Source organism: Thalia democratica, chromosome 5 (genome assembly GCF_965202585.1).
Source record: "Thalia democratica chromosome 5, ktThaDemo2.hap1.1, whole genome shotgun sequence".
NCBI lineage: Eukaryota > Metazoa > Chordata > Thaliacea > Salpida > Salpidae > Thalia > Thalia democratica.
Window position 1 is genome coordinate 61,428,225 of NC_139169.1, and position 16,020 is coordinate 61,444,244.

The following is a 16,020-nucleotide window of genomic DNA, read 5'->3' on the forward strand; positions in this document are numbered from 1 at the left end:
TTAGAATTAAATTATATATATTTTTTAACAAAATGAACTTTGTGTGTTATTTTTATTTTTCATCTCTTCGCTATGTGTCATTCTGTTTAAGTGGCCTAGATTTTGATGCCTTGACCCATCGTATTGACAATAAACTTGCACTAAACAAATAAACTAAACAAATATCATTAGTTAAAACTCATAATTCATAAAACAAATTTTTTAATAAATATTATTATTTTATATTTTTCATCTAAATAACACTCATTGGATAAGTTTTATAATCAGTTTATTTTTGCCTTATACAAAACTAAGTTTGTTATAATATAGTTAAACTCGAATACTACTTATTTTATTTTATTTTTCTCATTTTATACATACACAGTTTGGTGCTAAAAACATACGTTACTTTTAAATAACTTTATCATCATAGGCCATTAATAAATTTCATTTTTATTAACAAATGAACTTGTTATACTTAAATCTGTAGTTTTTCCTCATTAAAAAAATTAATGTAAGCAGTTTTTTTATTCTTTATGCTTGAGATTTGAAAACCTAACGAAACATGGTTGCAGTTTTCTTTTTTTACTTATTTTAAGTTGTCATTTTAATGGTCTTCTGTTCTTCATTGTATTCATTTTTGCTTTACTAATCAATTAAAAGCAAAAAAAAAAATGGCTTATGAAATTAATAAATGTTTTGTATAACCCGAAAATATTTAATAAACTAGATCTTTAGTAGACTTTTCAATACTTTCACTACAATTATGTAAACCTGTTTAACTAAGCACACATAGTTTTAAGTAAGTATAGTAAAAAACTAAACAATACTAAACTGAAGTACATTCACAAATTTCTTTCTCATCTACAAATGATATTAACTACAAACATTTTAAATAAAATTTATAAACGTATTTGTTTTTACTATAGACTTATTTTATCAAAAAACTAAAATTTGATATATTTTCTTTGAGACTAAAAGCCATAAAATAAGAACTTTGTTAAACAGAGAAGCGTAAAAATAGTTTAAAATAGCAAGTGTTATTAAAGCTTATAAAAATAAACTGTGGTTTAAACAAACACAAATTTGGAATTGTAAAAATTTCTTAAATTATAAACAAAATTTTATCATAAAATAACTGTAATACGATCTTGTGAGCATAGCAAAGCCATAAAAGTAAACATTACGTTTATTTAAACTTACAAGTATTGCTTTCAGAGAAATAACTTTTCATCGCTACTTCGAGCATTTTTCTAACCTGAGACATATCGATTGTCATTCTCTTTTCTCTCTACCTGTTTATCGATGGGTAAAAAGTATGAATTTCAGGTGCATAAAAGCAAAGTATTTAACTAATTAGATAAACTTTTTTTTGTCCATAAACACCTTCACAACCGGGAATACCATCAAAACTAAACAAGCCCGGTTCTCCTTTGGTACCTTTTAGAACAGAAAAATTGCACTCTACAAACAATACTTAATCATTAAAAAAAAACAGAGTTTCAATAACAACTTTGCAAAATCTTAGTTGTATAAAGTAAACAAAAGTTTAACATATTTTAAACAACAAAATAAGCTTTACTGTATGTATGGAATCTTTTTAGCTACATTTAATCAGATATGTAAATAATAAGTTACACTTAAAATAAATAGATCAATAGTGTATTACCTACCAAAAAACAATTATTGGTGGTTTTACAACTACCCGACTAAAAAAGTTTCTTATTTTACGAACTTAAGTACTAATTATTTAGTTAGTAAGTAAAACCTTAGAGTGCATATTTGAAAATTTTATCTAATAAGAAAGTTGTACTCAACAAAATTTAACTCCTGTAGCTTAAATTCCAAATCGAAGTTTATGTAACTATTGTGAAAATAATGAAAAAAAAGTCACAAAAAGTAGTATAATTAATTTTATTTTGATAGGATATAACCATATGGTTTAAAATAGTAGTTTTATTTGAAAAAATGTTATAAAACTACTATCGTAGTACAGCAAATGCCATTGCATAACAAACATATGTTACTACAAACCACAGTTTTTTAAAAGCGATGCTTATTTTGTTTAAATCTGCAATTAAACAACTTGATAAACATTTTATACTTGCACTTAAAATTGTAAAGTATATGTCTTCTGTTTTAATGTGTTACATTTATACTTTTAGCCTTGTATACAAAAATGAAAACTAAAGTTAAACTTTGCGATTTTAAGTAAATATTTTAAACAATACGTTATACTAGTTCAAACTTTATAAAAATAAGGCATATCTAGTTTTTGCTAAATCTCACAAAAACCAAACTAAAACGTTATACTTTTTACTTATTGTTTTTATAATACAAATTTATAATAACACGAATTTTACTAATGTATTTATTTCTAAGTTCTTTTCAAGTTTTATTATATTGTTAATTATTGATGTTTCTTTAATAAAATTAAATTTAAGAAAATAATTTGTTTTTTTATTAAGTTTATAAATGTAATTTGATATAAACTGCCAAGGTTAGTTTTCTAAATTAATTAATTAAGTAACTTATTATAAGCATGAAAGTCTGTTTTAATATAAAATACTTTGAATTTTATTTTAAGTGTTAATTAATTGTTATGTCTAGTATCAGTTTATAGAGCAACTGCGTGAGTCAATTAACGCCTGTGAAAAAGTTTTCGTACTATCTTGAAATACTTAAAATTCAATTGAAGTTTTCCAAAAATCTTGTGTAGTGTAATTTACTTAATTATAAGTTATAGCTACTTGAAGCTTAGCTTTTTGCAAGGTAATCTTTAAAGGTTTTTCTATTTCACATTGAAAAAGCACAACTCTAAGTTAAAAAAATCATTTAGTGTTGAAAATTTACCTTTTTTTACAAAGGTAGCAGACTTACGACGTAACCATTCAATTTATTTGTAACTCCTTGTTAAGCATTTAATACATCTCAAAACTGTTTCAAATGCATGTTACAAGGTTTTTATTGTAATTTATCTCACTGAGGCTTGTTTTATTAATTATATAATACATCTAAAATGAAAAAAGCTAGAAACAGCGAATGAAAATGGTCTTATATAGTGTATTTCAATGATTAAATATGTTTTCAATTTAAACTTATTTTAATGGCAAGTAGAAGCTAATTGAGATCAAACACGCATCTGTGAACAATTTCAGTCGAGTAGGTGTAAACTACATTGAAGATTATTTTTTTGGAGCGAGAAACACAAAAAATTAACTCGAAATTTGCAATGTTATAAAGCTTGAGAGCCGAATTTGTGTGTTTTATTTTTTGTGTTTTTGTAAACTTTCACTTACAAATTCTGTTTTAAAACAAATATTTTAGTCTACTAATTCTACCTTAAACTGAACTTTAAATCTTTGAATTGTTATTTATTTTGCAAATAAAAACTTTATTTAGACTTTCTTTTATAATTAACTCTTTATGATTACACTATTTTTACCATATTTTTTAAATATTACACTAAGGTTAGATTTTGAAAGCCTTTTGGATGAACAACTGAACAAAATTTTTGATAGTTTTTGCAAGTTTTTAAAATAAGTAATTTATGTACTTTTTTTTATAAAAAATAGTACCAAGATAAAATTTTCAATGTTTGTTTTTTTACAAAAAAAAAGTTTTATAGTTCAATTGAGTTTAAGTATTCATTTATACATTGATAACTAAAAATAATAAAAATAAAACAAATAGAATAGTTTTTTATCAGCAGTCTAACTCATAACTATTGACGATAATCTAAAGGTTTTAGTGCACCAGGTCCTATGACCAAATATTTTGAGAGCTTTTATTTTTGTCGTTTAATAAATAATACTTTAAATGAACAACAGGTAAATTGACAAGGTATCCTATTCAAAAATGTCTTATAGTTTTTTGACAAGTTCTACCGTTTTGACAGTGCGTTAATTATAATATTTATTTAATTATTGCTTAGTTAATAAATAAACTTAGTCAAAATAAAACGAAATTTTTTATTTCATATTTTCAGGTTTTCTGTTTGTTGTATAATCATTTTACGTAGTTTTTAAAAAATTTCATTCTTAAAAACTATGGCGTGGAACAGTTAAAAGAACCAAAAATGCCTTTTCTTGGTAAGTAACTACTAAAAATCATTAAGAAAAAACTTTTAATTAATTAAAACTGTGAAAAATGCTACACAAATACAACTATATTCAAGTTATTTTCAAATATATTGAAATTTGTTTCATTCTTTTATTATGTGGTGTAATTATCATGTGGTTTCTTTTATATATTATATACTTAATATAAAAATCAATTTGATATATAATTTTAATAAATATATATTAAATTACATTTAATTTGGTTTACGACTCGATATCCGAAAGGTTCCTTTGTACACCAGGTCCTTGGACCAAACTTTTTGAGCGCTTTTTTATCGTTTAATTAACAATAATAAAACCGGTGACATAGCTTTTTTCTAGCTAAATTAAAATGATAAAACAAGTAGTTTTTGAATAGTTCGAACACAAACGTATAATGCTAAGTTTTTGTTTAAAAAATCATAATTCAAAATATTCAAATATTGATCAAACAATAAATATAATTCATTTGGTTTGATTTTGATAATTATTGATTAAGTAAATGTGTGCTTTTCACTTTAGAGATTACAACAAAAGTTCACGACTTAATAATAAGGATGATAATTATTTTTTTCTTTTTTTGTCAAAGCAACCTTAACACGAGTTCACCTGTTAATATTACAATTTTGCTAAGTTGATAGTTTTAAGCTTTAAGTTTTATTTGTTTTAACTTATAGATGCCAGTTTTGTTTCATATTTAGCCTAACGTTTTCTTGCATGTTTGTATAAAAAATAAATTACAAAGTTTATTATTTAAGTGAGCATCTCCGTTTGTGTTGTTTCAAACGAGCGAAACATTGTTTAGACATTAAAATTTTAAAACTTAAGTTGATTAAGTAAATGTATTACTAATTAGCTTTTTAAATTTAATAACTTTTTGAATTCATATCTTTAAATAATAACTTACTTCAAAACAGGCAACTAAATGAACTATGTGTAGCTTTATTACTATTTGGTAGAAATTGTGTATATATACATATACTTATGTATTAGCCGAATAATAATTAAACATTAAAAAAATAAAAAAGCGATTTTATAAAGTTTTTGCAATTTATTACATATTAACATCTTTTAAATCATTAATAAAGGTCTTTTAATTTAGTGGTTTTAAAGTGGTGAAATTTATTTTTTGAATAGTACAGCATTTATATTTTTTTTTTATAAAGCTGACTTACGTTAACTTCCTAAAAAAAATCTTTTAAACTGTAAATGATTTTGAAAACATACTGATTTTAAAACAAAGTGTTCAAAAAATGCTTAAACTTAAGTAATACCTATTTTAAACAACAATTTAGTTTTAGTGCAACCTTTCACTTTTTAACTTGTTATTAAAGAGTTTGTATTCAATAATTATTTAAGGTTAAATTATTTAAAAAGTTGGAATTGACTTAAAACTTTTAATTTTTTAGACAATGGTAAGAGACTATGCATATCAAATTGAAGGAAACTACTAAGTTATATAACAGAGCTATATAACTCTACTTAAAGTCTAACTTTTAAGCTAACTGGTGTAACACTTTTATTAGTTTACTTATTGAACTAATATTTTAAAAGAAAGAAAAAATGCAATAAAATACTTTTAGGTATAAAAAAATCTTATGTTCATCCTAACATCCTTCCTACGGTTATTGAAGTGTTAAAATATTAACATATTGTATAGTGCAGATTATCGTTTTTTAGCTTTTCAAACTGGCAGATAAGAAGTGATGATTCCTGGTGTAAAGTCTTTAGTTTTGTATGAAAATCGTTATTGCAATCAGGATGAATTTGAAATAACCGTTATTGGAACAGGAAACAATTTTACAAATAATGTTGTTATCATAAGTTGTCCTGGTTTTAAAACTTCTGTTGAACGCAGTTTGATGTCACCACTAAGTTATTTAGGAAAAACTGTAATTATTAATTCTGAAGTTTACGCTTTTGATCAAATTGTAGACTTCCAATCAATAAAAAGAATTTACACAAAATTCGAGGTTTTTTCTGAAAAAACTAAAATCTGTACAGAACTGCAGCTTATTGACAACCAACAAGAATATTTTAGTGTTTGTCAATTTATGAGTTATATCTATGTTATTGGTTTTATGGCTAAAACAAGAAATTACAAATTAAAATTACGAAACAATGTCATATGTATGATAAAAAAATAAACTATTGGCGTCAAATTGGAAATTTACACGAGAAAAGGCGTGAAGCAATCTGTTCAGTGTTCGAAGGTTAAATTGTGGTTACCGGAGGAGGTACTTACAAAGAAAGTTTGAAATCAGTAAAATCATTTGCTCATTATGAAAACAAACGGACCATTTTACCTGAAATGAACAAAAGAAGAAGTTAGCATCCTTCAGTTAACAATCGGTAACAAACTTTTTGCGGTGGGCTGATTGCAAAGATTGTGCTTCGAGGTGTATGACAGTACTTCAAACAATGCTTAGTCTCAAGCTACCGTGTGAAGTAAACACTTTTAGAGTGTGTGTGGAACCGTGGGCAGCAAATTAGCAGTTTTTTGTGGTTGTCCTTACGACGTTTTTATCAAAGTTCACGTGTGCAATGTTGCAAACCTGAAAAACTAAACATGTCATCGATGGATGTGGTTTAGACCAATTAGATAACATAAAACCCCCCCAAAAAAAAGTTAAAACAACGTATGGTTATTTTATGAACGTAATTAACTTAATTTTTTTTTTTACAACTTTTATGTTTACAAGTTAAAAATTATTTTTTATATGTTATTTATGTTGGATTTTATTTGTTTCTCAGTTCAGTTATGCTATTCTATGATATTTGTGAAAAAATAAATCCACTTCATTTAAGAATAGTTTTATTTTAATCGTAATTAATAAAGTTATAACAACAAAACACTTATAAAAATAAATATTTAAGTAACACGACGGAAATCAAACCACAGAAAACTTAAATTTCATTTGTTAACCTTTTTCAACTTCATTAGCGTTTTTGTTATAAGCCTGAAATTCTAATTAATACTTTCGTAAATGTCACATAGCTAATACGTTTTATTTAATATTTGCATGATGTATTAAAATGAAACCAATTGCAAACACCTATCTAAGACTGTATTATTTAATTACTAACTCTATTTCTAAATACTTTATAACCTTTGTTTATTTATAAACAACGAAGTGTTCAGAAAAATTTACTTTTTGTTGCAGTTTAGCTTGTTTGAAGCATTATTTTTTGTTTTATTAAGTTAATCTATACTTGCTCATTTTTTGAGCTTTAAATAAACTGTATGTTTTTAAAAAGTTGAAAAATTTTTTTTTAGAGAAATTTTGTTATTTCTTTCATATTTTATAATTTTCAACTAAACTTTTAAAAAAACTAATCTCCAGAAACTTTGAAAACAGCTAGTACAAAAAAAAATTGGGGCTTTTTGTAAAATTGTTTTGGAGTGAACTTTTTTCAGGACACGACCAACACTGTATAGTGAGAAAATAGTTCCAAGCTTTGTTTCTTTAACTTAACTATATGTGTGAATTTGTAATTTTTTGCAACTATATTATTTTTGTTGACTAAGTTTCCATTTAGTTGTTACTTTACTTATTAAAGAAAGACTGTAGAAGATGTTCTGTTAAAAATGTGCAAATAACTCTCAAAACTGCCCTTAAAACATAGCATTACAATTTCATGATTATTGTTTTGGCAGCAATCAAACTACTGTCAGCTGCGAACTTTAAACGCTTTCAATTGGCTAAAATATTTTTTTATTAAAGTGTTTTAAACTGTTTTTTTAACTTTACATATTGCAGCTATAAAGACCACTGAACCTTTTTTAGCAATAAAAGTTTTCAAATGTGCACAAAACATTTAAGATGTTGGGAGCCAATGCCTTCGGTTTGTATTTAATTAATATTTAATTACTTAGAGCATGACTGTACAATATACAATTTAATGTACATTTACACATACATGCCTTTACAGTTCAGGTTAAATACTTAGTTTACGCCTCATTCTACATTGATACAAGAAAATTTTTTATCATATTTCTTTGTATTATATTGTAAATTTAAATTTATTAAAATCATCACAGTGAAACCAACAAATATGGATTTACAGAAAATTAACTTACTTTAAATTATAACATTGAAAAGTAATTAGAAATTTAATAAAAAAATAGTCTGACTTCTAAAAAACCTTAAAACCAACCTATTTTTTCAAACGAAAACAATGCTAGCCTAATTAGTCAGAGATTTGTAGAACATCAAACTAGTTAAGTTTTTTGCGACCCTGCTCACACAAAATATACATTTTATATATTCCTCTCTACCAGATTTACTTTAAACATTCTTGTTAGAATGTTTAAGAAACATATTAGTTTTTAAAGTTATTTTTTATGCAATATTATAAGATATAAATTGATTCATTAATTGTTATTTTTAATGAGCTTAAACATATTTTAAATACTTGTGAATAATTCACTATTAGAAAAACATTTGTTTCAAAAAAATGTACAAGTCTAAATTACAAATAAATCTAAACTAAAGTCGTAGTAAAAGTTTTACACCCAGATTCTTTGTAAACAAATAGTTGTGTAAAAAAAAATTCAAAATGTTAATAGACTATCTTTCTATCTATAAGCAGTTAAAGTTTAACAAATAATGAACACGATAATGATTACTTTTTTAATATACTTTTTAACAAATTTATGAGTAAAGTTTTTTTTATTAACTATTTGTCTAAAATTATAATAATTAATTTATTTATTTAAACAAAATAGAACAAAAGGTTAAAATTATCAGGAAAAAGATTCAAATTTAAAGCTACAACACTTTTTCCGGATAAAACTTTCATTTTATTTAAAATTTATTTTAAAATTGTTAACTTATCATAAGCTACAAACATATAATTACTCAAAAACTCGCTTAGTATTTTGTAAGTTTTTACGAAACTATTAGAATTAAATGTTGAATACCATTAAAACAACTTTTGCAGCTAAATAATTTTTAGATGAGCTACTTCATACATAACGATTTATATGTTTTAGTGTATCTCAATGAAAATTTGAAACATAAAGTAAAACAGTTATATATATATATATAAACTATTCAATATTAGGTGAGCAAAAGTATATATTTTTGCCTATTAAGTTTGTTTTGCCTATTTTAGTTTCCTATGTATGCCTATATAAGTTTGAAATTTAATTTAATTAAAGTAATCAAAACGTAAAATATTTCGCACATTAGGTTTAAGTAAAATAATTTTCAACTTTTTTCACAGTAAGTATACTTTTAGCTTGTAAGTTCTTTAAGCAAGCAAATTATAAAAAAGGAAATGCGTCAACTAATAATGGCTAGTATTCGTACACAACACATTGTAAGGAACTAAAAGAAGCTTAGACTAAATGAAAATCAAAATCTAACAATTTTTTATAAAGACTATAATTGTAACTTATAACAAGTACTAGTCAAATTACAAGTCGTAAAAATAAAGGCAGACAAAAACAAAATCAATTAAACTAAATCACTCAGCATAATACTAATACCCATTTTTATAGTATTAACTGGCTATATAAATTGATAAGGCACCTAATAGAAGATAATTATGTCACTTCAAAAGATTTTTAATGAGCATTTTGTCATCAGCAACCGGCTTCAGACCTGTTAAATTGTCAACTCCGGCGCAAAACTCGGGTATCTTGGCGGCAAGGTTGGGGTCGCACCCAACTTTCCTGACAAACTCCTTTGAACTTCCCACCAGCCTCCCACCTTTTTTACCGCCACCAACTTCAAACGCACAGTTTGGACTATTAACTTTTTGCAATTTGCCCGGCTTCGGTCGCGACTCGAACCTGTCCAGGGCTTGCGACAGAACCAGGTCCTCGTCATCGCTGCTCGAAAAATACACTCTGGCGCCGCTGCCGGCCACGACCACTTTGGTCGGCACATGCGGTTTCGTTTGAGGGGAATTTTTTGATGAATGAGTTTCGCTTGTCTTATCAGCGTTCGTTTTCAACTTTTCTCTGGCATCATTTTGTTTTGTCGAAATTGGGTTTTTGCGTTTGTTGTTGACGGGGGATTTTTGTTTCGTGTTTTTCGTGTCAACTGGTATTTTGGTTTTGGTGAGCACTCCGTTGACTATTTTCATTTGGAGTCGCGGTGAAAATATTTCAGATATTTGCTTCCCGCTTTTGCCCACTCCGGCTTCTATTGCTTTCTGTTCTGCATATTTTTTTTAAGTTTTAAAGGCTCGTGATTAATAAGTATGGTATCAAAAATTTAGTGAATTTAATCTTTTAAAAGCCGGATGTTTTTATTTTTCAAGTACTAAGCGAATTTATTTAATGTAAACAATGTAATTTATCTAGTTGTGACAGAAACTAATAATGTTAACAATCTTTTCAGGAAGAGAATAATCAACATTTACATTTTTAATTGTATATATTGTGCATTAAGAAGATAAAAGAAGTCAAATGATAAAAACACTAAATCACTTTTTTTCAATCATTTTTTTAAACGATTTTTTTTTTTTTTACAAAAATAGTGAATTAAGTTTTTAATTTTAAAAACCAAACTAGTTTTACAACTTAACTTCTAAAGTTATAATTTTAGAAGCTACTTGTTTATATACGTACAAACATTTGATTATATATACTTATGCATCTATGAAATTTGAAAAGCAACAAAACAACACTGAGCACAATGAGTAATTTATAATAAAGAATTCTTATACCTTATCACTTTTACCTGTATTTTGTTCATTTATTTGAATCATGCTCTGTCAGTAAAATTTAAAAACTTGGTTGAAACAAATTGTTTCTCAAAATACAAAAATTCTGCTTGTATCTCATTAAGATTTTGATAGCTTTAGAACAGCCCATACTTCTGCAGCTTGTTTAAAAAACTTATAAACAATAACAAAAAGTTGTTTTAAATTAGTATGCAAACAAATGACACTACATCAAAAGTATCAAAAAAATTTAACAAAAACAAACTTTTAGTTTTCTTGTTCTTTTTATCTTGGTAACCTTCAGGTTCTTTCACTTTGATAAAACTTCCTCCGCAACTCAATTGATGCGCTGCCCACCATCTATCACTGTATTTGTTTAAAAAAATATTTGAAAACTGTTTTTGAAAAAACATTAATTTATTAAAACTTAATTGCTCTCTACTCTAGTGGTCTCTGCGGTGTGCAGTGCACACTAGTATGCATATAAACTATTTTACTGTTCACATAAATTTTGTTTAAGTTAAAACATACTTTTTCAATGATATTTTTTCGCATATAAAAAGCTAATTATAAATAAAAATTTCTTAACACACTATTTATACTTTATGAGAATCAACACATTAGTATTTTTTTTTCTTAACGATGATATATCTTTTTGTAGTCTAGTGTGCATAAAACTTATTATCAAGTAATTTACTATACATAGATTTAAAGCTTGAAAAACCGTTGCTCTACTTTAAAAAATAGTAAACTAAATAAAAACAAAGCAATTACTTTTTGCTGGGAGCTCTGTTTTTAGCGCGCTTGACCCACCCATAGAAAGGTCTTTTGTTTCTGCACGGACCATCGCATCTCCACCAGTGCTTGCGAAGTGCCGCTACCTCGTCGTGAAAACTGTGATACACCTGTTGTTGTTTTAAATCAAAACCTTGAAAAACTAATATGAGACATAAAATAAAATCCTAACTGTATCAGCATTTAAATTTTAGCTGAGTTCTTTAAAAATTTCTTAAAACTTTTTATAAATAACATTCTGATTATTTTTGATTATTTTTATAAACACAAGTGTAAAAATGTTCAGTTAGAATTTACATACTTTAACAAAAGTTTCACGGAAAATTGTATCATACAAGACTAAAGAACAGACCGTAATGTTTGAACCAGATCGCTTGTTAATTCTGAACATGTGCTTGTGAAACTCAGTGCCGTGATCGTCATGATCTTTGTTGTTGTGAGTCACAAACAAGTACGCGTGTATCATCTCGTGCTGGGTAAAAAATTAAAAATGTTGGAACTATAAACTACAAATTTGTAACAGTGATAAAAATATTTATACATGATAAAACGTTGTTTGCTATTAAATGTATCTTAGTTTCCACCAAACGCCTGATCCGGCCATAACTTCTCAACTTTAACAAACAAACTAACAAGTAAAGTTTCAACGAGATCCTTTCTAGGTCGGAATTGCAGCAGAGGTTTGCTCAACCTGACCGAACATAAGCCTCCTCTTCCTTGGTATGAGCACACTCCAGCGCATCTTTAATATTAAAATAAAATTAAAATAAATTAGTTTAATAGCTTTGTATTAATTCGAAATCATTTGAAAAAATAAGCTAAATTGTCATAAGTAAACAACCTGAGCACCAAATTCAAAATAAAAAAGTTTTAGAACTAGATGTGGCTAGACGTAACACTTAAACTTAGTTAAAACTATTGATTAACAAAAAATTAAACTAATAACTTGTTGATGGCAATTACTTACATCGTATAACTTTAGCTAAAATCAATGAAAACAAATATTTGATTCAAGTATGCGCAAAAAGTTATTTTAAATGAAAATATATAAATATTATATCTACTAATTCATATTTAGTTGTAATATCATTTAAATAAATGTGTAATATATTAGTTTTTAATAATAAGGTTTGCTAATAAGTACAACAGAAATTATAGAACAGATAGTACAACAGAAATTATGTAAAAATACTAATAAAACAAAACAAAAATTCACTATCTTTTATTTTAGAAATTAAATTAGTTTTCGAGATTAATATGTTCGATTGACTATTAATTTTGAAGTAAATATAAATACTAATCAGATATGAAACACTTAGCTAAAAAATGATTGAAGTCCTGAAATAATCTGTTGAAAAAATAAAAACAAATCTTATTCTACACATTACATCTTGCAGTTTTCAGTACACAAACAGAACAGCTTTTATATTTAAAAAACAATGGAATTCTTTTTTTTTACAAAAATATTAAGCTGTTGGCAAGTAAAATAAAATAGTATATTGGTTTCAAACTTGTTTATAGTGATAATTTTTTTTTAAATAACACTAATAAAAAGAGAACAACAACTTCTATCTAGTCGAAAAGAAAGTATAAAAAAAGAAAAATACGTAATTCACAAATTAAACAAAGAAAAGATATAAAAACGCTTTTATAAAAAAAGTGTATGAAAATTACTCTAGCACAAAAAACTTAATTCTATTGTGCTAAAAAATGTTGTACAAAATAGCAGCAAAGTAGCTTTGTAAAGCTAATTTTAGCTAAAAATATGCAAAGTAAAATAACTCAGAAAAGTTCAAATTAAGTTGAATTGTTAAAAAGTATTATGACATCATTACTTTACTTTTCTAAATAAAATAAAAAAATCAATGTTTGCCTAACACAGAACTGTAATATAAACCTAAATCATGTTTTCAAGTTTAATTATTAGAAAAAACATATAGAAGGCTTCATAATATAATTGTAAAAACATATATATTTTAAAAATGATAAACCTCATTAATGTTTATTAGAGGGAAATGCTCAAAAGTTACTCAATCTTGACTAATAGTAAGGTTAAGTTAAAGTAAATCTTCTTTTTGCACAAATTATAATTTTTTGAAAGTACCATACCAAAAATGTTTAACAACTAATCTATAAACAACGTACTTATTTTAGAAATAATTTTACTACTCATTAAAATTACTAGGCATATAAAAAATTTATACACACTTTGACAAATACTGGCTTATAGCATACAACAGCTTTTTTGTTTTGTTTTTAAGATAATTTTAGTTTTTTAATTATTTTCCTATAGAAACTACGGTACATAAACTTTTAATAATTCTAAAACTTTATAACTAGTAAAACTTTTTATATTTTTATTATTAGAAAGTACCTAAAAGTTTTGTAAGATATTAATGATATACTTGAAATATTTAAATAATAGAACTTTAAAAATTAAAAATAAAGAAAACTTTATGTTGAAACAAATTTCATTTGGAGTAATAAAAATAATTAAAACATTGAAACTTTTCCAATTTTAAGTTACTTAAATCAAACACAGAATTTTGCTACAGAAACGAATAAAAATAATTCGATTTTTCAACTATGAGGATTAGCATTAAAACTATAATTAACTAATTAAAAACTCAAAAGACTACATAACTCAATTTTTTTAACTCACAAAGTCATTTGAGGGCTCCACTTCACTTCAACCATGTCAAGCCTTCCCCAAAAATATTCCTTGTTGAACTGAATGAACAGGTTGAAAATGCAGGGGTTGGGATCTATTGTTTCCCATAGCGGATCAACCACGCTCATTTGGCGATGTGAATCCTTTTTATCTTCTTCATTACTTTTGTGCGGAGGATTGTCTTGCAGTGAAAGTGCGATTGCCAAGCTCAAGTCTTCGTCCATTTCCATTTTACTTAATTAGAAGTGTAAAATTAAGTAGACCTTTGTCAATAAAATTTAACTATAAATATAACAACTCGAAATACAATTATTTTATGTTACTCAATTTCGTGAAAATTGTTTATATAATTTTTTTTAACCTAACAACTTACTTGGTAAAACCATATTTTTACAACTTTTTACACAAATATTTTAAGTATTATTACACATATTGTGGTTTTTTAACTTAAACTTTTATTCCTTCCAACTTAATAATATTAATAAACAGAAGTTAAATATAACACTTCAGTAGGAAAAAATATTTATCCTAAAAAAAATAATATTATATTTTTAAATTAGAGACGTACTTGTATCCAGTCACTTAAAACTAATTACAAGTATTAATTATAATGATAATTAACTTATAAATTGAACATAAGAAAAAAATAAATAACTTTAAAACAGATTTTAAAGTTATAATACCAGAATAAAAAATGGTTTTATTATACATAAACATTTTGCACTTTTATTATAGATTGAAAGTTTTCTCAACTGTTAATAAGCCATTTCTCACTAGAAAGATTTTCTGATTAAAATAAACAGGTAAACTTCATCAGTAAAATAAAGTTTTAAAATTTAGAGGTAATTATTTTGATAATTCACTCATAATTGCAACTATGTCAAAAAACTTGCTCATTTTATGAAAACAAAATCCTGAACTTCTAGAACAGGGGTGGGCACACTGCGGCCCGCGGGCCACGTTAAGATTTTTATTCAACTAGTTTAATATACTAGTATTTTCGAAAACACAAAATAAAAATTTATTGTTATAATTAAAGGATATACTATGGCCTAAATTCTTTTTGTTCAAAAAATTTTTTTAAATATGTTTTTTAAATTACATAAAAAAATGTTCCTTTTTGACCTGCCAACCCCTGTTTTAGAACAATGATAACCAAAATGTTATATTGTTACTTAACTATAAATGACAGATAATATTTTATGAAGACTTCTCTGAGTATGAAGCTTGCTTGTTCTCCCATGTATGAATAACTTTAAAAAAAAACAATTTGGCCATAAGTTCTAAATTTTTTTTTGAATATAACAAAATTAAGTTTCATAAAATAAATATAAATACAAACATATATCAGTTGTAAAATGATTGTTTGTGCAATGTGCTTGTTTAAAATTAATTATTTTTTTATAAATTATCTTGCTTACAAGGATCTTTAAGATTTAATGTCCTTTAGATATTATATTTGAAATTATTGGTGTAGTATGTTTTACTGCGGTCAATGTATTTTAATTTAGATCTTAAATTTTTTTAAAACTGCTAAATATTTTGAACTATGCATGTACTGAAACTAACTTATTCAAATTAGTAATGTAATAAATTAAGGAAATAAAATAGAGAACTTTAAAATACTTTTAAATGCAACATTTACACAGTAGTGTAATTTTAATCAAAATTTGTCAAATGTATTTAACACACTTTCAAAAAGTGAAATTTAAATATATTTTGCCGGGTTGGTCAATGGTCATTCTTTGACATAAAAAAGCCAGCCTGTATGAGCAAAAATTAGCCTACCTCAAGCTC

At 25.5% G+C, this 16,020-nt stretch overlaps 1 protein-coding gene across 1 annotated transcript; it reads right to left on the reverse strand.

Moving 5' to 3' along the window:
- Nucleotides 1-9,598: 9,598 nt before the first annotated feature.
- On the reverse strand, nt 9,599-14,453 carry LOC145835886 (DNA-dependent metalloprotease SPRTN-like). The gene is made up of 6 exons (XM_082943637.1): nt 14,215-14,453; nt 12,186-12,294; nt 11,905-12,024; nt 11,532-11,662; nt 11,023-11,123; nt 9,599-10,249 (listed from the first exon to the last, which is right to left on the reverse strand). The coding sequence occupies exons 1-6, from the start codon at nt 14,451-14,453 to the stop codon at nt 9,636-9,638; spliced, it is 1,314 nt and encodes a 437-aa protein (XP_082799763.1). The 3' UTR covers nt 9,599-9,635.
- Nucleotides 14,454-16,020: the final 1,567 nt, after the last annotated feature.